Raw genomic sequence first — 27,996 nt, forward strand, 5'->3', positions numbered from 1 at the left:
TAAATTTTAGAAGGTTCCAAGAGTATTTCACAGGAAAAGTAGGAAAATGGTTATGTCTTAATTTCTTTTATTTAATGTTTAATATAAAAAGCAGGCATAAAATACAATTACATTACTACAAAGATGCAACAAAATTTAAAAAAAATTGGGGGGGGGGCGCCACGATTTTTGTTCAAGGGGACAGCTGATCAAATATTTATGATTATCTAAACCATGCAATTCATAACTTATTACAACCCCAAACAAAACTCATTATTATGGGGAAGGGAATTAAGGAGAGAACCCCCCAAACATAATATCTAGCACTGTCACACAGTGCTTATTCTTCAAAGTGCTTTACAAACCAACTATGGTATCTTCACAATATAGGGAAACTGACATCTTATTCCAGGGGAGGAGAGGTGAGTCAGTAGCAGTGTCAACAGAGATCAAGAAACTCAGAAGTGACTTGCTCTCATTGGATTTTTAAAACATGTTATTTAAAGCATTTTTCCATAAGGTAATATAGTGTCCAGTTTCTCTGTTTTACCACCCAAATCCTGTAATAGATTAACAGCAGCAGCATAACTTCTCAAATTGTGGTTTGCTAACCTGGAGTATTTTTTGAGGATTTACAGATAAACTGGGATAAAGGAGAGCCTTTACAGCCAGAATGGTGTAACTCTAGCACAGGTTAATCTTAAAAACACTCACTTTTATTTTAGATTTATTGGTATACTTATCCTTTCGTTAGCTCCAGAGCATTTTAAGCTTAGGTTTGTTTTTTTTTAAAGTTTGCTTCTAGATAGCATTTTTTTTTTATTAATTCTTTTCAACACGCACTAGACAGCCATCCTCAGCAGTAACCCTGGCACCAGTTTTCCTTCTTTGTCTCAGTATTCCCACAAAAGTAAAAAACAAAAACAAAGACAAAAGACAACCCAACTAAGAAAATCCCAGTATTCACTACTTCTTAGTTCTCAAAAGGAGGTATTTGTGGCTCTAGGAGAAATCAGGTGTGAGGAAAACAAGCAACTTTTGGTCTTAACTTTATCTTGGAGGTTTTGGAGCCTCAAGAAAAAGAAGCTGGCACAAAAGCAGGTTGTTAGACCAAGTCAATGTCATATTTAATGAGTGTTGGGAAGAAAACATTTGGATGGGGGCGTGCACTCATGTATGTACATGAAACCAGCAACAGGGTATAAAGCAAATTCTTACCCAAGGTCAGAATTGTTTATTAAGCACATTTCCATTGGCTGGACAAATGACCTTATAAATCCTTATGTCAAACCATATAATGTGAAGAATCTTCATGGAGAGATTTTTTTTTTGCCCCTTAGGATCTCTTTGCCCCACAAAAAACTTCACATTAATTTTCCTTGTATAGTTGCATCACACCATGATTCTCCATATTCTCTAATATATATACAGCATTCAAAATTTAAACTTTTGCCATTTTTACTCAAATATTTCAATTATTCATGTGTAAACTTCAAATTATTTCACCTTAATAAAGTTTATTAAAAATATATATATATACTCTCCAATTCAGAATAATATGATAGAACCTCCCATAGTGTAACAAAATCTCTATATAAAATATTAATTCAGTCTCCTTTTAACAAGTCTAATGAATGGAAATATTTATTCTATATAAATTTTATATATTTTTCATTTTTTAATCTTAAAAAAAAAGAGCTGTGCCCCCGAACCAGAACATACCTGCAAGGGAAATGGCATGCGTATCTAGTTTTAGCACAGACAGCATGGAAGAGTGCAGCCTGGATAATGTAATAACAAGACTCAGTTTCAGTACATCAGCAGCCAAAGGCCACTCTTCAATTTCCACAATAGTATCTATAATTGGGGATCTAACTCTCTAAACACCTCAACACTGACCCCAGAAGGAATCAATGAAAAATGTCTACTTCCTTCATAGAAATATTGGATGATATTATCTGAGTATCATGCCAAACTCTGTGTACATGTATACACACAGAGAGGCTGATAGAAGACCACAGAATTTTTCTTTACTTGATTCTTATCACTGATGTATACTGTAGCAGTATAAAACATACACTTTTCTGGGATAATGAGAAATAAAGCAGGAATAGTCCTGCATAAACTGTATGTATTTGAACAGCATTTAAAAAAATAAAAATTAAGTGCCTTTGAGGCCACTGCTTCCCAGCCACAATAATGAAATGCTGCCATACACAGTCATGTGTTTACGGGATCACACTTAAATACTTAAAATATATCTACAGTATGTCTTAGTTTTCTTTGTATTTGAGATAATTTTTTGAATCTTGAGTGTGAAAATGTAAAAAGTCACAAATGTCTTTATCAGAAATAAAAACACACCTAGAGTAGCCAGCAAATTAAAAGCAAAGAAAATGTTTCATAGTCACACACTAATACTGAGGTCTGTAAAAGGGGTCGGATGAGTAATAGATATACATAAAAGATATATTAGTTCCAATACTACCCATTACTGTTTCTATCACCAATACTTAAAATTCTGTTATACAATCAAAATAGGCCGACAATGATAACTACTATGTGTAAAAATAGTGCACTAATTTTCTTCTGCAAAGCAAATTTGCATCCTAAGAGCTGGTAAATACTTTTTTTTGTTTTAAATACAAGAAAGGGTGGATATCTTGAAAAAAATTAAATTAAGGCATTCAAAATGGGTAAAGTTGCCTCTTATGAAGCATTAAGAAACTGATATAGTTAACTTCAAACATCTTGTTACAATAATTGCTTAAACATGAACATGCAGCTTCCAGCAGGTACACACAATGAGTGATATAAACTCCAACATTATGGCTTTATACAAGTGCATAGTTGCAACTGCAGTAAGTAATGATATCTGATTAATGTTTATAAAAAAATAAACTGGGAAGTTAAAAAACCCTCTTGCAGTATTACAGTACTATGTGTGTGTGTGTGTGTGTGTGTGTATGTATGTATGTGTTCACACACACACACAAATACAATGGTCACTTCTTAAAGATGCAGTCTCTATCACTGTAGTGGAATCCATTCCCAGATTCTTCTGGCAAATGTGCTGGTGAAATCTCTCTGTTGAAGCTGAAAAGATGATTTCTGTAACTCTTCTAAATTCTTTATGCAATGTAGTGTGAGTGATGCTAGGAGAGCTTTATGGAACAAGTCTGGACGAGTTGCACATGATATTCTTATTCTATTAACCAATCATTGTTGGTTCAACTTGTTGCTCCAAAGGAGCCCAGAAAACCTATCCAAGATTTAGAATTTATATTGCAGGAATAGAGGGAATATATATGTGTGTATTAGTCTCTCAGAAAATATAACTTTTTAATAAATTTTGGGCCATCATATTTCAGTCTTGTTTCAACTGGAAGAATATGATCACCATGAATAATGACTGCATTCACAGAAGGCAGTTAGCTGGAAAGAAGAGGAAAATAAAGTCAGTTGATACAGTAAAATAATTTAAGAGATTGTGATCAGTTCTTTGAAAAGGCATTCCATTTACATCAAACTCTACAGTCTTCCAACTACTATACTTTTAACACCTAAATCATGCATATACATATTTACTGTCTTACTTTTCTTGTTTCAAGGTACATGCAATTATATTCGTCCTCATATTTTCTCATATTGGCCACAAACATGACACACAAGTTTTAATATGGTTATTTTAATATGGTTAACTGGCTATTAGGGTGAGATGGTATGTCAACGAATAACTCAAGTGAACCTGTTTGATTTGAGGTTTAACTGTTAGCTTCCTCGTGCGAGTGAAAGAAGAGTGGACTGAAGGACCAGGCTCTACTTGGCTGTTTCACCCTATGCCACATTTTTAAAATCTATGAAATGGGAACAAACACACTGTTGTAGTAAATGTATGTAAAAAATACTCTGTAAATCCTGGTTATAAACAGATCCCAATGATGTGTGATTTAAGTATGTACTTTGCAACATGTTATTTAGGTTAAGATAGACATTATTTCTTTTACATTCATTCCATATAAAAGGTTTAACTCATGAGGTTCAGTTTTCATTCAAATCTGTTAGCCTCTATTAACCAAATGACATTTTCTAAAAGCACAAGAGCTTTCACAGCATACCATTAGCATTCTTCAGCAAAAGTAACATTAAATTTTCAAAAAGTAAACATTTCATATCACAAAAAAAAGCAAAATCAGAAACAGCTAGTTCACAGCATTTATCAAAGTTTTTATGGTTTCAATTCTTACAAGTTAGAAAGAGGGGGGAAGAAGAGAGGGATGGAGGGAGAAGGAATCCCATGCTATGTTCACAAACTAATAGGAACTTGAAAACAATGTAAATTTTACTTCTCTGCATATGACTTCTTTGGAATGAACAGAAAGTATCAGAATTAGCTCCATTTGTTATTTCTACATGTTTCATTCCTAAGATAAAAAATTACAATTCCAACTGTATTGAAAATATATAGCCAATAAGGAATCTGAACATAGCATTTTGCTTTCATACTTAACATGGAAATTTCAGTTAGAAACTTGTCTGAAGACTACTTTTCAAATATATACTATCAAAAACAACTCAATAAAATTTCAAACTGGTAAAAAAAGAATGAAAACCCAAAGTGCAAACCACATGCACTACTTGGAAAAACTAAAACATCTCATTTCTCATTTTTTGATTTACCCCATTTAACTTCTTCAGAAATCAAAAACATCGTCATCATCATCACCACCATCAACATCATCAAATGACCAATCCCAGTCTTTAAATGCCAAATCAAGCAATCTGCAATAGGAGGTTTGCAAGTTTATACTCTAACACTCTTTAGAAACAACAGCTTAATATCCTATGATCAAAAAATCACATGTTATGCTGTAAACATTTTAACTTTTCCTTCACTGATAACAACATGATTAAAATTGAGATGGAAGTACTGAGAAGCCTTTCTCTTTATATGCAAATGCACATAATCATGTTGACCAGGTATGCCTTCCAAACGATCACAGAACAGAGGACACAGATAATATTCAGGGGTAAGACACAATCTTCTTTCCACTGGGCCAACATAAAAATGTAGCCACCCTGATGCCCCATTTAAGAATTATGAAAGCTCAACATGTATCAATGTTCCCTTCACAGAAGTGCCCAGATTGTCAGCTCACATTTTCCCAGAATTGTACCATAAACCCTAGTATGAAAGACGATTAATTCTAAGAATGTAGCTTTCTCAATTCCAGCAGGACCCTACTTGTTCAGGACCCTACTTAACCAAAGGTTAAGCCTTCCATAAAACTACAGATAAGGGAAAAACCAAAGGTAGATAAGCAGCATTAGCAACTTATCTTGGCCAAATAAATTAACACTTAGAGCAGAGGTATATGCAATCTTTCCTTTCCAATTCAACCCAATCACTTAATATTGCAATCATCTTTATTTTTAAAAACAGAAGTAACTTTCTCATTGTTTGTAACTGTGACACCCAAGAATACATTTGTGCCAAGAAACTCACCTGGTCCCCAAAACTCATCTATGGTCACTATGCAATTGGTTCTTAAACTTTGGTGTATATGATTTACCCAATGCTATGTATAATGCCCATTCCCAGGCTTCATCTCAAGAGATTCTGATATAATTAAATTGGGGGTAATGTGGGTGGGGAAGTATTTGCATTTTTAAGATGAATTTTGAGATGAATTCTGATACAGTTGGTTGACTTTGAGAATCACTGACAGGGTAGGTAGGTTGGTGGATGATTATTATCCTAATTTAAAAGTAAACCAACTCAAATTACTCTATTTCAGTATGCACTAAATACAAAATATAAGCACACAAACTCAGATATAATTATTTATTCTCTTAAAACATAGCACAGCCAAGTATATACTCATTTATTTAGCCTTACAATGCATAGCTATGGTTTCAACTCTACTACTTGGGAGACTGAGATCAGTTCTTCTTGCGTATCCAAGCCTCTGTTTTACTATATTTTTATGAAAAATATGCATCTCATATCCTTCCAAAACCTCTGAAGAATGTGTGAAGTGTGTGGCCAGGTCACAATCTTCAGATTTTAAAAGTCTCATCACTAGGCTATCAGTGTGATGCATGATGAGTGAAAGCAAAAGTCATTCAGTCGTGTCCGACTCTTTGTGACCCCATGGACTACACAGTCCATGGAATTCTCCAGGCCAGAATACTAGAGTGGGTAGCCTTTCCCTTCTCCAGGGGATCGTCCCAACCCAGGGATTGAACCCAGGTCTCCAGCATTGCAGGTGGATTCTTTACCAGCTGAGCCACCACGGAAGCCCAGGGAATGCATTATGAGACTTCCCTTAAAACGTCTGCCTCAACCACTCCCAGTCAGTCATCTAATTCTTGTCATTTCAACTTAAAAAATCTGTCTTTAACTTGGTTTCTTCTCTCCATTTTTACTGTCAGTATTTTAGCTCAGGATCTCATTAAGTCAAAACATACTAATCTCTTGTTGAAAGCCTCCTATTAGAACAAAATCAGGACCCCTCTAGCATAGTGATGAACTCAGTCCTTTCCAATCTGGCCCAGAGCTTTCTCTCCAGTGTCACCTTCTTCCCCTTCCTATTCTGACCCCCCCCCACCATAACCCCATACAACATTGCAAACACACAGGTAACCCTGACAACCAGTGCCTCTGCATATAACATTTTGCCTAAAACTTTCTTTTCTCTTATTTCTTTGCCTGGGAAATTACTAATCCTCCATTTTTCTGAGATTTTTCTTGATGCTTTAATGGCAGAATTCTCCATGATTTCCTTTGTTCTCCCAAAACTCTTGTTCATACCTCCATAATAAACAACATGTTAACTGATCAATGGCTCTACACTTCAGGCCTATGAAACTTATCACCAAAGACTGCTGCCGAAGGAGGTGCACTGAGTTTTGAGTTCTACTGGCAGCATATAAGTGGGTTCATTTCTTTACATCTTACCAAGTTTCTTAATCTTTATCATTTTGGCAGGTGAGAACAGTTTTACAATATAGTTTTAATTTTAATTTCTTTGCTTAATAATCAGGTTGATAACTTTTTCATATTTATGGTAATACCTATATGTTCCTCACTCATTTTTATACTGTGAAAAGTCAATCTCCTTTTTCTAAATGACTTATATAAGAACTCCATGCATAAAGACACTAACCCATCTTTCTCATGTGTGTTGTAAGATGTGTGGCATTTTAAAAATCTACAAGGTTTTAATTTTTGGTTAGTCGATCTTTTACTTTCTTTTCTTTCTTTGCTTTTATTCTTAGGAAGTTCCTCTCAAATCCAAGATCATATACATATTCCCCTATTTTCTTCTACTTCATTTATGAATTTATTTTTGATACGTCAAGTTGTATATAATTTTATTATCTTTTCTCAATTAGCCTATTAATGTTCTAATATTTAAAGCTGGAAAAGAATAAAGATGAAATAATGATAAAATACTAGCGTCCCCTACCCTTACGTTTTAACCGTACTGGCAATGCTTTATTTTTTAAAACAAGTATTTGTTGCATTTCTGCTTTATATTTTTCTGCATGGCTTAAAAAAAAAATCTTTATAGAAAATTAAAGGGAAAAGCTCTCAGCAGGGACCAACATTTTGTGTCCTGCACTGGAACAAATGAGGATCTCTCCAAACTGTCTTCATCAAAAGTCAGCATTTTAGTCACAAATTTCTTACTTTTCTAGCATAGTATTTTAATTTAAATTAAAGAAAAAAAAACTTTCTTCTAGAATAGCATTCTACACATTATGTTTTATAAACTGCCAATTAATTCAAGTCTCCTTGAATCACCGTGAGGCAGAGAAGTGTGAAACAGCCAAGGACGCAGGATCTGAAACTAGCTTATCTGGATCTAAACTTGTGACCCTGCTGCTCGTGAGCTGTGTGACACTGGGCACACAACGTTTTGGTGTCTTAGTCTCCTCATCTGTAAAATAGAACTGCTAAATCACAGGGTGGTTACGAGGATGAATAAGTTAATACAGTTAAAGTTCTCAGGAGAGTGCCTGGCATAATATAATATGTCCTCAGAAATGTTATTGTATATAATAATAGCAGCTAACACACATTACTTCAGGCACTTCAGAACTACAGAAAAAGGGAAGCGCTGCAAAGAGATGTAAAAGAAGAATCAGAACAAGCACATGACAGAAGCCAAAGGAAAAAAATGCAATGACGCAGTTAACAAAGGTAAAGTTAAAAAATAAAAAAAAAAGATTAGATGAATATTTATTGGGTGCTATGTTTTAGTGTGTTTAGGAATGTACATACGTGATGATGTCTAATGAAGCCAAACATTTGTTTTAAGAAAGATACCATGTGAATTAATTGGTTCAACTACAGCTAGACTGACTAGTGCTAAGACTGATATTAAATGAGGACAAATGAAGAGCTACATATTAAATCACTGTTAATACAAACCAGATATTCTGTTCCTATGTTTTCTTGGATAGTGCTTAAAGCTCTACCCATTTGTCTGTAGGAATACGTTATAAATTAGCAGGTATTAAAGATCATCTAGTCCAAGGCTTGACTCCCCTCTCAAGCCATGCTACTCGACATCACACTGCATACACAGGACAGACGGAGGGGCACTGTTCCCTCACAGTTCTGCCAGCCAATCATCTAAACCAGGTGCACACCTGTGGTGACAGGGCACTCACCACTCTAGAGCAAGCCAATTCTTGCAATTTTGCACATCTGATTGCTTGACAGCTTTCCCTGCTAATTTAGAATGTGCTTCTCTGCTTGGTTCTTTCAAGGAAAAATCCTTTAAGTCTTTACTGTTATTTATGATCTCCCATCTTTCAGATCACCTCCTCAGAAGACTTACAGTTCATTCACTTGCTACATGTGTAACACCATCAAATGACCATCAAATGACTACTTCCTCAGTAATTCCCTTCTGTATACCTTCCAATTTGTGTATGCCACTTCTAAAATGTGACATCCAAAATGGAATCCAAAATGCAGGGTTATTCACATAAGGACAGACACAGATATAATTTTATGAGTTAATGAAGCAATGGAGGGATAGATGTTAAAAGCAATGGAAATAATGTTGCAGAGGCATAATAAAATGCAAAATTATATTTTAAATTTGCCCATCTTTTCATTTAAAATTTCAAACAGCATATAGATTTTAAAATGTCAAAAAAAAAAAATCCCTATACATTTAAGTCAGTTTTGGTATTAGTTTTATCTACATGCAGAGTTGTGAGAAAAAGAAATCCCTATTACTTACTGTTGCTATGAAAAATGTATTTTTAAAAAATCAATGAAGAATGATTCGAAGGGCAGGGCCAGAACTAAAAAAAAGTAACAAAAATTAAACGTAAATGTGCTTTCAAATGAACTGTAATGCTGAAGTGGGGGAGGCAAGAAAATTATCAGTCGGTGAACATGAAAATTTATGTAATTGAAACATGTCTCACTCAGTCTGAAACCTGCTTCATAAACTCTGTGTTATCATATGTAGTGAAATCATTAACTGGTCAAATAGCACAAAAGAATACAATATACTAAAAAAACTGGAGTTCTTATACTCCTGAATCTAACCAAATTATTTGCCTTCCTAGAGTTTGAAAAAAAAAAAAGCACCTATTCTACTCCACGAGTATTTTAAAGATCAACTGATAGAATACATAGGAAGTTGAAAGAGACAATAGGATATGGAAGCATGTTGGAAGCAAAAGTACTATATATTGTAAGATATTAAAATAGCTTGGTATTTATGCATTAATGGTTCTACAATATTAATAATAGAAATTTAATTTTTAGATGTTTTGCACTAGGTACATGGAATGATCTTCAGTGTCTCTGAATTCTTTGAGTTTATTCAGGTCAATTACTATAATATAATCACTAATTCTACAATATTTAGCTTTATCATACCATACCTCTTTTTTCACATACAAATAGCTGTGAAAGAAGAGAAGCTAAAAGCAAAGGAGAAAAGGAAAGATATACCCATTTGAATGCAGAGTTCCAAAGAATAGCATGGAGAGACAAGAAAGCCTTCCTCAGCGATCAATGCAAAGAAATAAAGGAAAACAACAGAATAGGAAAGACGAGAGATCTCTTCAAGAAAATTAGAGATACCAAGGGAACATTTCATGCAAAGATGGGCTTAATAAAGGACAGAAATGGTATGGATCTAACAGAAGCAGAAGATATTAAGAAGAGGTGGCAAGAATACACAGAAAATCTGTAAAAAAAAAAAAGATCTTCATGACCCATATAATCATGATGGTGTGATCACTCACTTAAAGCCAGACATCCTGGAATGTGAAGTCAAGTGGACTTTAGGAAGTATAACTATGAACAAAGCTAGTGGAGGTGATAGAATTCCAGTTAGGCTATTACAAATCCTAAAAGATGATGCTGTGAAAGTGCTGCACTCAATATTCCAGCAAATTTGGACAACTCAGCAGTGGCCACAGGACTGGAAAAGGTCAGTGTTCACTCCAATCCCAAAGAAAGGCAATGCCAAAGAATGTTCAAACTACCACAGAATTGCACTTATCTCACACACTAGTAAAGTAATGCTTAATTCTCCAAGCCAGGCTTCAGCAATACGTGAACCGTGAACTTCCAGATGTTCAAGCTGGTTTTAGAAAGGCAGAGGAACCAGAGATCAAATTGCCAACATCCGATGGATGATCAAAAAAACAACAGAATTCCAGGAAAACATCTATTTCTGCTTTATTGACTATGCCAAAGCCTTTGACTGTGTGGATCACAACAAACTGTGGAAAATTCTGAAAGAAATGGGAATACCAGAACACCTGACCTGCCTCTTGAGAAACCTGTATGCAGGTCAGGAAGCAACAGTTAGAAGTGGACATGGAACAACAGACTGGTTCCAAATAGGAAAAGGAGTCCGTCAAGGCTGTATCTTGTCACCCTGCTTATTTAACTTATATGCAGAGTACATCATGAGAAATGCTGGGCTGGATGAAGCACAAACTGGAATCAAGATTGCCAGGAGAAATATCAATAACTTCAGATATGCAGATGACACCACCTTTGTGGCAGAAAGTGAAGAAGAACTAAAGAGCCTCTTGATGAAAGTGAAAGAGGAGAGTGAAAAAGTTGGCTTAAAGCTCAATGTTCAGAAAACTAAGATCATGGCATCCGGTCCCATCACTTCCTGGCAAATAGATGGGGAAACAGTGGAAACAGTGGCTGACTTTATTTTTTGGGGCTCCACAATCACTGCAGATGGTGACTGCAGCCATGAAATTAAAAGATGCTTAATCCTGCGAAGGAAAGTTATGACCAACCTTGACAGAATATTAAAAAGCAGAGACATTACTTTGTCAACAAAGGTCCATCTAGTCAAGGCTATGGTTTTTCCAGTGGTCATGTATGGATGTGAGAGTTGGACTATAAAGAAAGCTGAGCACCGCAGAATTGATGCTTTTGAACTGTGGTGTTGGAGAAGACTCTTGAGAGTCCCTTGGACTGCAAGGAGATTCAACCAGTCCATCCTAAAGGAAATCAGTCCTGGGTGTTCACTGGAAGGACTGATGTTGAAGCTGAAACTCCAATACTTTGGCCACCTGATGTGAAGAGCTGACTCATTTGAAAAGACCCTGATGTTGAGAAAGATTGAAGGCAGGAGGAGAAGGGGACGACAGAGGATGAGATGGTTGGATGGCATCACCGACTCAATGGACATGAGTTTGGGTAAATTCCGGGAGTTGGTGATGGACAGGGTGGCCTGGCGTGCTGCGGTTCATGGGGTTGCAAAGAGTTGGACACGACTGAGCAACTGAACTGACTGACTGATACCTCATACAAAAATTCAACATTTTCACTGAAATGAAACACCAGTCTACCTTCTTCATTCTAAATTATTTCCTTGTGATATTAGCTTCAAGAATAGTTTCATATACAATGTTGTGGCTAGAATGAAAATATTTCTGATATTACAGCCAATGCACATCACTATTCATATACAGAAGGTCCTGTGTTTAAAAGGACAACTGAAATCAGATACATGATGTAAATGTATACTTTATCCTTTAGCTAACCAAATCATCATGTTCATTTCAATGAAGAGCAGTATTTATTTACAAATACTGATTAGCTAGTAACCAAGAAATGATTATTTTGTGTCAAAAATTACTATAATGTAGCTAAATGAAAATGGCTCCATCAAAATGCTTTTGTGCAATAATCATCTCTAACCTTACTCCATATTCCCAACTTCACCCCAAGTACAAGAAATGCCCACTATATTCATTAGTTAATATTTGCATTTTAAAAGCTGATCTATATTACTTGTTAGATCTGAGACAAGTTATTACTTGAATTAAGAGTTAAGATTTCAGTCCTGCCCCCTAAGTCATCTTATATAAAGGAGGTTAAAGAGGTTTGCAATAATAAAAGAAAATGTGTATACATGACACTTAAAGGTCTATGTGTGCATCCTGTCTGGTAAAGCAATAAATTAAGTCAATGTGTTTATAAAATCATAAAATATTATGATTATATACATACACATGACAAAATTGAGCCTTTTATATATTTTTGGTTGAATGTAATATATGTTTACTTATATGTAATATAAGTAAATAAGTATATATGATTTAATAAGTAAATTTATTACATCCAGCTAAACCAATGAATGAGATCTACGCAATGAAATAGTTTCAAACTTTTGGTATTCCACACATTATGAAAATATCAAGCAAAGAAAAACTGTAATTTGTAAAATTTGTAACTTGAGCACAAATAGTAAAATATTTTTTTAATGCTTTAATTTTTGCCACATTTTAATTTATTACCTTGGTTTGTTTGGGGCAAGTTGTCGACTCGGCCGTCGAATGGACTGGTTTTGTTGTATTTTCATTGACGTTCTAGGAGACGACCGAGCAAAAGGGTCTGGAGCTGGAGGCTTTTTAGGTATCTTTTTCACTAACCGACTAACCCACTTTTGCTGCTCTTCTGTAGAATTTGCTAATAACAATAGATTCTTTGCCGATGAAATATCATAATACACTATAAAGAAATATTTGAGAAAAATTAATGTTTAAAATGATCTAACATTAAGTAATATTAATTGAGCAAGTGATTTATTATTTACCTTTGCAAGGTGCTATAATTTCTTCCTTTTTGTCCATGTGATCTTTATGACATTTAATATGACAGCGACGGCACTCTAAAGCAGGAGGGGGTTTAAACATGTGCCACAATGGCTTCATACATGCCTCACAGTTGGTTGGGAAATGATAGAGAGTAGGAATAAATTCATGTCCCTTGTGGCAAATATAATTTGATTTTTCTCCCACTGGCTCCACTGGAAATTCTTGTTCCTTCTTACTTTCTCCTTCATTGGCATACAGAATCTATAAACACAATAAAGAAAAACGAGTATCTTCAAACATTAGCTATTTTAATGTAGTAATAATTCTTATAGTATAAATAAAATTAGTCTAAACTATTCAATGAGACAAAAATGAATTTGTTATTCAAATGGTAGTAGGTTGTAATCAAGAGCTCAGATGAGTAAAGTCATTAGCCAGTCACTGTGGTTCACATCTCAAAAGAATCAATCCTGTTCAAATGATGCCTCCTAATTTTCTCCATGTTATCTTCCTATGTTTCAGCAAATTTTTCACAGTAGGCTAGCCAAAGATAAATCTTCACTTGATTAGTGTTAGAAAGCTTTTCTTGGAGGGAATTTTCAAAACAATCACCTGAAGAGATGAACTATGACTCTATAATACTCAAAAACAGACCACTCAGTGATAACTACAAATACAGTTTTAATTGAAAAGATTTGTATTTGGAGAATTGAGGAAAAACAGAAAAGAGGAAAGGATATATAAGATATTCCAAACAAACTTGCTAAGTACCCAGAAAATAAGCTGCAAGCTTCCCTACAGTACACCAAACACGACAGCTTTTACCAGAAGGGACTCATGGTTGGTGTGACTAATTTCAAAAAGGAAAAAATAAAGGGAAGAATTTGGCTTCACCTTAAATTGGAACTAAAAGGGTTCTTGGGTGCAAAATTTCACTTCACAAGCAATTTTTTCACTTTCTAGAGCACTGAGAATAAAACCAAAACAGAACAGTCATGCTCAAAATATGTTGTGACACACAGGGATCCCAAGCCGGTACTCTGCGACAACCGAGAGGGGTGGGGTGGGGAGCGAGGTTCAAGAGGGAGGGGACATATGTACACCTATGACTGATTCATGTTGATGCATGGCAGAAATCATCGCAGTATTGTAAATAATTCAGTTCAGTTCAGTCGCTCAGTCGTGTCCGACTCTTTGCGACCCCATGAATTGCAGCACGCCAGGCCTCTCTGTCCATCACCAACTCCCAGAGTCCACCCAAATCCATGTCCATCGAGTTGGTAATGCCATCCAACCATCTCATCCTCTGTCGTCCCCTTTCCCTTCTGCCCCCAATCCTTCCCAGCATTAGGGTCTTTTCCAATGAGTCAACTCTTCACATGAGGTGGCCAAAGTATTGGAGTTTCAGCTTCAACATCAGTCCTTCCAATGAACACCCAGGACTGATCTCTTTTAGGATGGATTGATTGGATCTCCTTGCAGTCAAAGGGACTCTCAAGAGTCTTCTCCAACACCACAGTTCAAAAGCATCAATTCTTCGGCGCTCAGCTTTCTTCACCGTCCAACTCTCACATCCATACATGACCACTGGAAAAACCATAGCCTTGACTAGACGGACTTTTGTTGGCAAAGTAATGTCTCTGCTTTTAAATATGCTATCTAGGTTGGCCATAACCTTCTTTCCAAGGAGTAAGCGTCTTTTAATTTCATGGCTGCAATCACCATCAGCAGTGATTTTGGAGCCCAAAAAAATAAAGTCTGACACTGTTTCCACTGTTTCCCCATCTATTTCCCATGAAGTGATGGGACCAGATGCCATGATCTTAGTTTTCTGAACATTGAGCTTTAAGCCAACTTTTTCACTCTCCTCTTTCACTTTCATCAAGAGGCTCTTTAGTTCTTCCTCACTTTCTGCCATAAGGGTGATGTCATCCGCATATCTGAGGTTATCGATATTTCTCCCAGCAATCTTGATTCCAGCTTGTGTTTCTTCCAGCCCAGCGTTTCTCATGATGTACTCTGCATATAAGTTAAATAAGCAGGGTGACAAGATACAGCCTTGACGGACTCCTTTTTCTATTTGGAACCAGTCTGTTGTTCCATGTCCAGTTCTAACTGTTGCTTCCTGACCTGCATACAGGTTTCTCAAGAGACAGGTCAGATGGTCTGGTAGTCCCATCTCTTTCAGAATTTTCCACAGTTTATTGTGATCCACACAGTCAAAGGCTTTGGCATAGTCAATAAAGCAGAAATAGATGTTTTTCTGGAACTCTCTTGCTTTTTCAATGATCCAGCGGATGGTGGCAATTTGATCTCTGGTTCCTCTGCCTTTTCTAAAACCAGCTTGAACATCTGGAAGTTCACGGTTCACGTATTGCTGAAGCCTGGCTTGGAGAATTTTGAGCATTACTTTACTAGCATGTGAGATGAATGCAATTGTGCGGTAGTTTGAGCATTCTTTGGCATTGCCTTTCTTTGGGATTGGAACGAAAACTGACCTTTTCCAGTCCTGTGGCCACTGCTGAGTTTTCCAAATTTGCTGGCATATCAAGTGCAGCACTTTCACAGCATCACCTTTGAGGATTTGAAATAGCTCAACTGGAATTCCATCACCTCCACTAGCTTTGTTCGTAGTGATGCTTTCTAAGGCCCACTTGACTTCACATTCCAGGATGTCTGGCTCTAGGTGAGTGATCACACCATCATGATTATCTGGGTCATGAAGATCTTTTTTGTACAATTCTTCTGTGTATTCTTGCCATCTCTTCTTAATATCTTCTGCTTCTGTTAGGTCCCTACCATTTCTGTCCTTTATTGAGCCTATCTTTGCATGAAATGTTCCTTTGGTATCTCTAATTTTCTTGAAGAGATCTCTAGTCTTTCCCAATCTGTTGTTTTCCTCTATTTCTTTGCACTGATCGCTGAGGAAGGCTTTCTTATCTCTCCTTGCTATTCTTTGGAACTCTGCATTCAGATGGGAATATCTTTCCTTTTCTCCTTTGCTTTTCACTTCTCTTCTCTTCCCAGCTATCTGTAGGGCCTCCTCAGACAGCCATTTTCCTTTTTTGCATTTCTTTTCCATGAGGATTGTCTTGATCCCTGTCTCCTGTACAATGACACGAACCTCTGTCCATAGTTCATCAGGCACTCTGTCTACCAGATCTAGTCCCTTAAATCTATTTGTCACTTCTACTGTATACTCATAGGGATTTGATCTAGGTCATACCTGAATGGACTAGTGGTTTTCCCTACTTTCTTCAATTTAAGTCTGAATTTGGCAATAAGCAGTTCATGATCTGAGCCACAGTCTACTCCTGGTCTTGTTTTTGCTGACTGTATAGAGCTTCTCCATCTTTGGCTGCAAAGAATATAATCAATCTGATTTCGGTGTTGATCATCTGGTGATGTCCATGTGTAGAGTCTTCTCTTGTGTTGCTGGAAGAGGGTGTTTGCTATGACCATTGCGTTCTCTTGGCAAAACTCTATTAGCCTTTGCCCTGCTTCATTCTGTACTCCAAGGCCAAATTTGCCTGTTACGCAGGTGTTTCTTGACTTCCTACTTTTGCATTCCAGTCCCCTATAATGAAAAGGACATCTTTTTCGGGTGTTAGTTCTAGAAGGTCTTGTAGGTCTTCATAGAACCGTTCAACTTCAGCTTCTTCGGCATTACTGGTCAGGGCATAGACTTGGATTACCGTGATATTGAATGGTTTGCCTTGGAAACGAACAGAGATCATTCTATCGTTTTTGAGATTGCATCCAAGTACTGCCTTTCGGACTCTTTTGTTGACCATGATGGCTACTCCATTTCTTCTAAGGGATTCTTGCCCACAGTAGTAGATATAATGGTCATCTGAGTTAAATTCACCCATTCCAGTCCATCTTAGTTCGCTGATTCCTAGAATGTCGACATTCATTCTTGCCATCTCCTGTTTGACCACTTCCAATTTGCCTTGATTCATGGACCTAACATTCCAGGTTCCAATGCAGTATTGCTCTTTACAGCATCGGACTTTGCGTCTATTACCAGTCACCTCCACAGCTGGGTATCGTTTTTGCTTTGGCTCCATCCCATCATGCTTTCTGGAGTTATTTCTCCACTGATCTCCATTAGCATATTGGGCACCTACTGACCTGGGGAGTTCATCCTTCAGTGTCCTATCTTTTTGCCTTTTCATACTGTTCATGGGGTTCTCAAGGCAAGAATACTGAAGTGGTTTGCCATGCCCTTCTCCAGTGGACCACATTCTGTCAGACCTCTCCACCATGACCCATCCATCTTGGGTGGCCCCACATGGCATGGCTTAGTTTCATTGAGATAGACAAGGCTGTGGTCTGTGTGATCAAATTAGCTAGTTTTCTGTAATTTTAGTTTCAGTGTGTCTGCCCTCTGATGCCCTCTCGCAACACTTACCGTCTTACTTGGGTTTCTCTTAATTGTAAATAATTATCCTCCAATTAAAAATAAAATTTTTAAAACAATATCATAACCAACCTTGAACAAAAGGATAGCAAAGGCTAGAAACATGATATAAATACACTACAGACTACAGACTTTAACAAGTGAGATGGAGAGAAGAATTTAAGATGTATCCAACAGGAGAAGCGTGAAAGTCACAAATGAACAAACTACCTTTAAATGGGACAAAAATTGAAAAAAGATAATCTGTAAAAGGCCCAAGAATAAAGAAATGCATTATGTTATGTCATGCTGAGAATGTATAAAGGTGAAAAGAAGAAAACAAAATAAACAAACCACAAAATAAAACGGTTTACCTGGAATATCCTTGGAATTTCTTTAGCATCTGCTCTATATACATCTGTCTGTGTAACTGGTCGGACATGAAATAACTTGCTATAAAAGATTTTTAATAAAAGAGTAAAGCATTACCAAAGGATCAGGTTATATCAGTTTTCTTACACTTATGTCAGAAATTAAAACTGACTACTCTGACGCTGGGAAATGGCGAAGGACAGGGAAGCCTGTGTGCTGCAGCTCATGGGGTTGCAAAGAGTCAGACAGGACTGAGCAACTGAACAACTCTGACTCTTATTAGAATGTTAGAGCTCTATAAATTCAATTACTCCTTGAGATTTTGAGAAATTTTCAACAAGTCAGAAATTTTCTAATCAGTTTCAGAAAACAACATATTGAAGACTCATGAAATAGAGACGTTTTAGCCAACTCTATATGCCAAACTTTTATCTGTATGAAGCAAATATAAGAAAATCTAACAACAGTATAGTAGCACTTATACTATATGAGTATATACACGTACTATATGACTAATAAATTACACTAACTTTACAAAAGGTCACACTACTCTCTTAAACTTTAAAAGATAAAGTTGTAAAATATTCTCATGGTTGGATGGCATCACCAACTCAACAGACATGAGTGTGAGCCAACTCCGGGAGATGGTGAAGGACAGGGAAGCCTAGTGTGCTGCAGTCCATGAGGGTCACAAAAAGTCAGACACGACTTGGCAACTGAACAACAACAATAACAAATACTATAATAAAAATACTTACTCTATATCTAAAACCATGTAAGGATTAGATTGTTCTTTATCTTGTTCACTGTCATAGAAAAGGATCTTCTTACTGCTTACAATCACATACTGTTAAAAAGGAGGAAAGGAATTAAACAATGATTAAAGTTAATATATATGTTACTTATTTTTCTTTTAAAATAAATTCTATATTAGCAATAAAAATCATATAAAATATATGTTAAATACCTAAAAAGCTATCTTAATGTATCCTTTAAAAAAGTCTTCCTTAAAATAAGAACAGATCTTTTTGTATACATTTTAAGTAAGCAAATTGCGGGGGGGGAGGGGTGCGGGGTGGAGAAATTCAACTAATTTTTGGACTGATTTAGCTCTAAGATCCAAAAGTGTAAGCAACGTTATTGCTATGGTTTGAATGGTTATATTCTCCCAAATTCATATGTTAATGAATTTACATCATAACGTAATGTGATGATATTAGTAAGTGGGGTCTTGGGAAGGTGATTAGGTCATGACACTAGAGACCTCATGAAGGGGATTAGTGCCCTTATAAAGGGGATTCCAGAGAAATTCCTACCCCTTCCACCATGAGGATAGAGCAGGAAGTCTGCAACCTGGAAAAAGACCTTCACCAGAACCCAGTCATGCTGGCTGATCCCTTATCTTGGACTTCCAGCCTCCAGAACCGTGAGAAATAAATCTTTGTTGTTCATAAGCTACTCAGTCTGTGGTATTTTGTTATAGCAGCCCTAAAGCTAAGATACTTATCAAATATGAACATAATATCAATAATCATAGTAACAGATGAAAAGAAACATCTGGGACTTTCTGTCATATCTAGAGTTGTTTTCCTGGAAATAGCAAAAGCACCAAGGTCAATACAGGCTTCTATTTTCCTAACACTAAAATCTGTTTTATTATTAACAACATGTTAACGATGAAAAGTGTTTTTTTAAACAAAGATATATAAAATTATATTATTCCAAATCAAAACACAGTACAAATTCCAAACAAAGTACAAACAAGTTTTATGTGTCTAAAAGCTCTGGTTATCTATATCTTACAATGACAAGAGTGAAATGGCTATAGCTAAACCAAAAGTAAAACAGAAGACCTTGATTCAAATGTATCAAGGTACTTATTCAAAAGTATTCAAGGTCCTGATTCAAAAGTATTCAAGGTATTGACTCAAAATCAAGTATTGATTCAAAAGTATCAATTACCTTTTTAACCCATCCAAATTTCTTAGTGTTGTTTCGCACAGGCAATGAAAGCCATCCTTCTAGTCTTGATTCTATAAGCACAAGATATGAGTGTAAGTACAACAAATCTCTTAAGAAAATGAGGAACTTAATAAAATTTTAATATAAAAGTCACAAGCAAATATGCCCTTCAGAATCTATACATCATCTAACATATAATAATAATGTAGGATCAGTATAAGCAAGTTATACAATGCAAAATGAAATCCAGGTTATATCACATTGGAAATATATATCCTATAGTTTATAATGTCAAATGCCCCATTAATTAAATTCATGCATTTGCAAAGTTCCACAGAAAAGCTGCAAAAAAGAAAAGCAGCTGTCTATTCTCATTGGTACACCTGTATCAGAATCCTCTATCTTTCCTTTGGAAGAAGGCCTAACTACAGATATAGTACACAACTTTGAAGACAAAAATATTTTCTGTGAGTAATTAAATGTTCGGAGAAAATGGACTGTTAGAATGGTTTTAAATAAAATGAAGTAAAACTGTAAATTACAGATCAAATCTGGCTAATAAGTAGCAGTAAGCCAAAAGATTCCTAAATTCTAAAATAGTAAAATCAGTAAATTTCTAGTTCAGCCAAGAAAACTCTGCCTCCTTAGAATCTGTTCTAATGGTATCTGATCAGTTTATTTTAGTGAAATAATTACATGAAGAAAGCATTTTTGGAGGTTATGCTAATAATAAAAGTAGCTATCACCTACTTTGTGTCTGAACTGTGCTAGATACCTTACATAAATTTTCTTCAACTCTCAGAACAATCTCACAGAAGGTCACACAGGGACACATCTCTGATCAAGTGCTTATACGCGCTCCCTTTCTCTCTCACATTAATAACCTCCAGACCCCATGAACAGAAATGATGTCATTAAAAATAGCTATATACTCGAATGTCTGGACATGGCCCTACGCCAATTTAAGGGATTAATCAGATGATCTCTAACAATATGGGTAAGATTGAAATAATTTTATTGCTAAGATCTGAAACAACTTCAATATAATCACTTATGATTTATACTGATATATTCCTGGGAAGTGTGATGACAATGTAAATAAATATAGCAAATTTACTTTGAATTCAACTAATAGATTAAATTTTATTTTATATCTGACTGTTTATGCACTAATTTCCTGTGGTGTTTACTTTAATGTTTTTTGTACTTTCACTAACTTTGTACTAAACATAACAATTTTTGGGGTTTTCCAACTGGTTTCTTCATTTAAACTATAATTCCTTTCAGGACAAGGATCAGGTCAAATTGTGTTATACTTTTTTTTAAGGCCTAGAACAATGTTGACTGTCTTTCTGGTGGCTCAGATGGTAAAGAATCTCCCTGCAATGCAGGAGATCCAGGTTTGATTGCTCAGTGGGGAAGATCCCCTGGAGAAGGGAAGGGCAACTCACTTCAGTATTCTTGCCTGGGGAATCCCATAGACAGAGCCTGGAGGGCTACAGTCCATGGGGTCAAAAAGAGTCTGACACAACTGAGCGATTAACACTTTTCACTTTCACAATGTGGACTAAGTAAGCACTCAAGGGAAACCTAAATATACCCTCTAAAATGGTCTATACATACTTTTTCTATACCATCATTCTTGATATGAAACTTTAGAAAGAGTTTCTTCTTTGTTAAAAATGGAAGAAACAGTGAAACCATATGTTCTTAAATGATATAAAGCACTACTCCATTTCTTATAAGCTGACAAAATAAATTCTATCAACTGTATCAGCAATGCGATGTGAAATTCCTTAAAAAACAAAATCTTTGTTCATGCAGCAGTTTTTTTTTAACTGAGACTTGTTAATGGAGCAACTTGTTAGAGTTAGTGAATATTAGTTATTGTTACAAAAATTTTCAAAAGGACTAAAATTATGGGTAGTGGGAAAAAAACCCAGAGGTCAAAAGATTTTCAGGATGTCACCTGTACAATTAGGTTCCGATGAAATAGGTAAGTAAGGAACAGATTCTTCTTCTGAGTCAGAATCAGAGTCAAGAAGCATATGAGAACTGGAAGGCTTAGTGGCAATATTGAGAGAAGTGGAGGAACGTTGGTAGGTGAATGACATGGATTCCATAGTGTGTGACTGAGTGATATGAACTAAACACCCAACACAGAAGGAAGTAAGAATGCAGAAAGAAGAAAAAATAAAAATGAAAGCTTAAAAGGAGAGCTATCAATAATATATAGAGTTAATTTAAATAACTAAATATGAGAAATTTACACTTGCATTTTTTAATAAAAAGTTTTGTAAAAAATCAATAAATAAAATAATTTAAACTGTCATCTGCACCCCTACTCTAAAGAGTAGGTGTTCCCTTAAAGAAATGGCAAATATTTTTCCTTAAGAGCAAAGTCAGTTACAGGACTTAAAACCATCAACTGGTTTATATTTAAGACAAAAGTAAACGTAAGGGTTGAACGAATCTATACCTGGAAACCCATCATCAGCTTCAGTATCCCCTGGTCCGCTGCCTATACTGGAACTATCCAAACCAATGTGCAAGGCCTGGAGCTGGGAGCGCAGCTGCTCAATGTCACTGTCCTTACTATCCAGTGTCATCTGTAGTTCAATTCGAATCTGACTCTCTTCAGCTATTTGCTACAAGAAATTGAATTACATTAAATTAATTGAATGTCATACATCTTATAATTTTGCTTCCTAGTTCAGTAATATGGCAGTCTCTCCTTATCCAAGGTTTTGCTTTCTGTGTTTTCAATTATCCAAGGTCAACTGCAGTCTGAAAATATTAAATGGAAAATTTCAGAAATAAGCAGTCTCTAAGTTTTGAATCATGTGCTGTTCTAAGTAGTATGATGAACTCTCATATTGCTTGGTTCTACTTGCCCGGGATGTTAATCATCCCTTTGTCCAGTTTATTCACACTGTATATGCTACCCCACTCCTTACAGTACAGGAAAATATATAGTAGGTATAGAGTTCAGTTGTATCTGTGGCTTCAGGCATTCACTGGGGATCCTGGAACATAGCCTTCTTGCATAAGGGGAGACTACTATAATTATTAATAGAAATGTTCTATAACCTATAAAATATATGGAGACATGAAAATAATTCTACTTCTTAAAAAGAAATCTTCAAAAAGTATTCTTACAGCCTGCATTTCATTCAGTTCTTTCTGATACTTGATCATCTGCTGGGTCAGTTTTTCACGTTCAGATTTAAGTTCCATATGTAGCTTTCTATTCTCCTTTTCTTTTCTCCGCACATCTGTGTCATTACCACGCTTAACAGGTTCCTTTCGATTCATGATCTCAGCCAACTTATTCACAGCCTTAAAAACATAAAAATAAGGATGTAAATAAGTAAATAAATTATGTTGATGATTTCTTAGTAGCTCACCAATAGCATATTACAAAATCTTCCCTACATACAGGGCCACAAAGAAACACCTTTTATACTAAAAAAAACACACCTTCATCATTATTCATCATCCTTTTCTCCAACCAACACTCTGTTAGTTTTTCACTCTCATGTTTTCTGAGAAGTATAACTTAAAATGTTTATAGGTTCACTCTAATGTCATTTTCTACCACTTGGGAGGCAGATCTTCTTTAATTTTAGAAGAGAGTTTTGCACTGGCATCACACTGATAAAATACATGTCCAACCACAGAGCAGAGCGTCTTGGACCCACCAGGACTCATGCTGTATATACAATCTGAGAGCTGAGAAAAGGGTAGTTAATAATCATGATGCCTTTTCAGAGTGACCCTTTTTTAGGCTGTCAGCAAATGGTCCTTCTCTACCATTTCTTAAAAGCAGAAAAACTTACCAGATTACAATAAAAAAATTAAGAGAGATTATGATTCCATATGGAAAAATTAAGAGAAAGTTAATAAACATTGAACACAACAATGTTAATCAAATCTAGTTTCTCTCAAGTGGTAAAAAACTGGATAATCCTGACTGTACACAAATACTGGCACCATCAATGACTGCTACAGCCAATCTGTAATGTTAGAAGTAAAATTCAAGAAAGATAAACTAGGAAAAATTTCAAAATCATATTTAGAGTTTATTATATACACACTTGAGTTTTGAGTGTCCTCTCTGTTAACAGCTGCTTCTCAAATTGTGCTTTAATAGCTGCTGCACTTATTTCTTCATCTTTCAACCTTGATAGTTCTAAAACAGAAAAATGTAAAAATTATATTAATAGTTTAGCAACTGGTAAACATTAGGCATACTGAAAATAAACTTTATTCTTTGTTAATACATACGCTCTTGGGCGTCTTTCAATTTGTTATTTAATTCTTCTTTCTCATTTGCAAGATTGGCAACATCACTAGTTAGTGTCCTATTAGTTTCTTCAAGCTAAGAAATGAAAAAGGAAAAAAAAATTTATATCTTAATTTATAAAATTTTAAGTTATAAAGCAGTAATTCAAAATGAAAATATCCTAGAATGTTGCTAAAACTCTTGTTTTTCTAAGTACATCTATCTCTACAGTTCTTGCCTTTGTCCTACCTTACCAAACTCCAAAATTGATAAAAGTTTACGAAACATAACACACTTTATGTGTACCCCAGGAAGCCAAAAATTTGCCCCCTTTCAAAAATCTTTAGTAGTATTTTAAATGGAAGTAACATTTAGTAAACCAAAAAAAAAGCAAATGCTATAACAAAGCTCTGCATTCCAGTATGCAGAATAAATAAAATTTAAAACTATAGTTTATAAAACATTGTTTTAAAACAGAAAATAAAATTTTACTAAAGAAGTTGACATTCTTTGGTATTCTTGCCAAAGCCTGTTCTTCTTCCTTCCTGAAGGAAATTTTATTGTGAATTATGTGTTCATCCTTCCCATCGATGATTGTACACTTTCATTACACACATGTGAAACGATATAATGCAGTTTTATGTGATTTTAAACTGTCTATAAAATAGCATGATGCTGTATTTTTCTGTAACTGCTTCCATTCATTATATTAAGAGTTAAATTGTTGATACATATAATTAATTTTAACTGATGTAGTAGTTTTATCTTCTACCGCATTTCATTTATCGATTCACTCATCTATTAATATATTTGAATTTTTGCTATTACAAACATTTATGCTGCTAGGAGTAGTGCGTCTGAATTTCTCTAGCATATTTATATTATGAACTTTGTTTGGATTATATGAATATTTAAAATTTACTGGAACTTGCCACATTATTTATTATACTGTAGTATGCTATATTAAATTTATACTCTGGATATTAGTAAGAAAAACGTCGTTTTCCATATATCCTTCAATTATTTCAAAGTAGTCAGACACTGAGTTTTTGCCAACATGATGGCTATGAAATGGTAATACAAAATTATTTTAGCTAGCCTTTTCCTAAATAATAGTGAAGTTAAACATTTGCTCATATTTTTAGGTTTTCTCTTTTGGCCAATTTTTCCTTTGGATTATTTAGCTTTTTCTTACTGAACAGTAGGAGTTCCACTTATATTCTAGATACTAATCACTTGTTTAATAAATACAAGTATATTTCCCTGTCGTTTATTTATTTTCTGTTATAAGTAAATTTTAAGTTTCATACTATTATTTAAAAATTTTTATTTTACATATTTAGGTTCTTAAGATAGCTAGGATTTACTGTTATATATGGTAAATGACAATCAGAATATAATTTTATTCCTTTCCACATAAAAACATAGTCATTTCAAATGTATTAAATCTGTATCCTCTCCCACTGATTTGTGTGTTGCCACCGACGTCATATGCCAAGTTCCCCTATGTGCATCAGTCTATTTCTGGTCTCCTTACTCACTTCCACTGAACAGGATTAAATATCCCTGTTCTAATGCCATGCTTTACAATTACTGTAACATTTTAATAGATCTGGACAATTGATAAGGCTAACTCAACTACTTGATATTTTACTCCTATCTGAAATTTTTACTACAATTATTTTCAACCTACATATGGCTATCTTCATGATTAAACTACTCTTCATGATTAATTTCAAATTCTCTTAAACTACAATTGGTTTAACAAGAAAAAAAAAGACTTAAACTGTTTTGTACTTTTGATATTTTCTTTTCACTTTTGTCCTTAACTCTGAATTTACCAATAGGTGAAGCCATTGGAAGTTGTGTTTTGGGGAGGCCCTCTCTCTACCAAACAACATTGAGAAGCTGATGGTTCACTAGCTCAAATATCCTGTAGCCAAAACATACAATTTTTCATTTAGATTTATGTTACTTTCCTAGTATTTCTAAAGCAAGATTTATAACAATTTAATTATAGCCAAAAATGAACCAAGGACTTTACTTACAGATGCAATAGTAGCATCTTTTTCAGTGAGTTCCTGTTTGTGCCGAGCCATCATCTCTTTGATCTCCAGCTCTTTCATGATCTTCTCTTTTTCCAAGTCAGAATACTGTTCCTCAGCAATTGAACGAGCCAGTTGCTCAGAATCTGCTTTGGTTAAGGTAATCTCCAGTTGAGCCGCCAAGGAGTCCCTATATTTAAGAGAAATAAAATTTTAACGTTCAAATGTTATTACAAAGTTGAAGTTTTCGTCTAATTAACTTCATCAGATCAGTCAGTTCAGTTCAATTGCTCAGTCGTGTCCAACTCTTTGCGACCCCAAGGACTGCAGCACGCCAGACCTCCCTGTCCATCACCAACTCCTGGAGCTTACTCAAACTCAAGTCCATCGAGTTGGTAATGCCATCCAACCATCTCATCCTGTCATCCCTTTCTCCTCCTGCCTTCAATCTTTCCCAGCATGAGGGTCTTTACCGATGAGTCAATTCTTCGCACCAGGTGGCCAAAGTATTGGAGCTACAGCTTCAGCATCCGTGAATGAATATTCAGGACTGACTTCCTTGAGGATTGACTGGTTGGATCTCCTCGTAGTCTAAGGGACTCTCAGAGTCTCCTCCAACACCACAGTTCAAAAACCTCAATTCTTCACTGCTCAGCTTTCTTTACAGTCCAACTCTCACATCCATACATGACTACTGTAAAATCCACAGCCTTGACTAGATGGATCTTTGTTGACAAAGTAATGTCTTTGCTTTTTAATATGCTGTCTAGGTTGGTCATAGCTTTTCTTCCAAGAAGCAAGCGTTTTTGAATTTCATAGCTGCAGTCACCATCTGCAGTGATTTTGGAGCCTCAAACAATAAAGTCTGTCACTGTTTCCATTGTTTCCCCATCTATTTGCCATGAAGTGATGGGACCAGATGCCATGATCTTAGTTTTCTGAATGCTGAATTTTAAGCTACCTTTTTCACTCTCCTCTTTCACTTTCATCAAGAGGCTCTTTAGTGCTTCCTCACTTTCTGCCATAAGGGTGGTGTCATCTGCATATCTGAGGTTATTGGTATTTCTCCCGGCAATCTTGATTCCAGCTTGTGCTTCATCCAGTCCAGTGTTTCTCATGATGTGTTCGCATGTAAGTTAAATAAGCAGGGTGACAATATACAGCCTTGACGTACTCTTTTCCTGATTTGGAACCAGTCTGTTGTTCCATGTCTGGTTCTAACTGTTGCTTCTTGACCTTCATATAGATTTCTCAGGAAGCAGGTAAGGTGGTCTGGTGTTCCCATCTCTTTAAGAATTTTCCACAGTTTGTTGTGATCCACACAGTCAAAGGCTTTGGCATAGTCAATAAAGCAGAAATAGATGTTTTTCTGGTACTCTTTGCTGTTTTGCCAACAGCAGATGTTGCAATTTGATCTCTGGTTCCTCTGCCTTTTCTAAATCCAGCTTGAGCATCTAGAAGTTCACGGCTCATGTACTGTTGAAGCCTGGCTTGGAGAATTTTAAGCATTACTTTGCTAGCATGTGAGATGAGTGCAATTGTGCGGTAGTTTGAACATTCTTTGGCATTGCCTTTCTTTGGGACTGGAATGAAAACTGACCTTTTCCAGTCCTGTGGTCACTGCTGAGTTTTCCAAATTTGCTGGCATATGGAGTGCAGTACTTAACAGCATCATCTTTTAGGATCTGAAAAAGCTCAGCTGGAATTCCATCACCTCCCCTAGCTTTGTTCACAGTGATGCTTCCTAAGGCCCACTTGACTTCACATTCCAGGATGTCTGGCTCTAGTTGAGTGATCACACCATAGTGGTTATCTAGGTCATGAAGATCTTTTTTGTA

General features: G+C 35.7%; 1 protein-coding gene across 4 annotated transcripts in view; it reads right to left on the reverse strand.

The window, feature by feature from the left end:
- Positions 1–50: 50 nt before the first annotated feature.
- ROCK2 (Rho associated coiled-coil containing protein kinase 2) overlaps positions 51–27,996 on the reverse strand; it is a 138,156-nt gene continuing 110,210 nt past the window's right edge. For 3 of the 4 annotated variants that reach the window (XM_081596534.1, XM_081596533.1, XM_081596535.1), the window contains 11 exons: positions 26,162–26,348; positions 24,116–24,209; positions 23,926–24,020; positions 22,988–23,167; positions 22,308–22,476; positions 19,829–19,899; positions 18,625–18,713; positions 17,869–17,947; positions 13,092–13,353; positions 12,793–13,006; positions 1,082–3,414 (listed from right to left, as the gene is read on the reverse strand). In XM_081596534.1, coding sequence (XP_081452660.1) covers positions 3,411–3,414; positions 12,793–13,006; positions 13,092–13,353; positions 17,869–17,947; positions 18,625–18,713; positions 19,829–19,899; positions 22,308–22,476; positions 22,988–23,167; positions 23,926–24,020; positions 24,116–24,209; positions 26,162–26,348 — 1,444 coding nt within the window. In that variant the 3' untranslated portion in view covers positions 1,082–3,410. Of the gene's footprint in view, positions 3,415–4,659; positions 4,762–12,792; positions 13,007–13,091; positions 13,354–17,868; positions 17,948–18,624; positions 18,714–19,828; positions 19,900–22,307; positions 22,477–22,987; positions 23,168–23,925; positions 24,021–24,115; positions 24,210–26,161; positions 26,349–27,996 lie in introns of all 4 variants that reach the window. The other variant, XM_081596532.1, reaches the window with a different exon arrangement.

This window comes from Giraffa tippelskirchi, chromosome 4 (genome assembly GCF_054371585.1).
Source record: "Giraffa tippelskirchi isolate mGirTip1 chromosome 4, T2T-mGirTip1v1.2.pri, whole genome shotgun sequence".
NCBI lineage: Eukaryota > Metazoa > Chordata > Mammalia > Artiodactyla > Giraffidae > Giraffa > Giraffa tippelskirchi.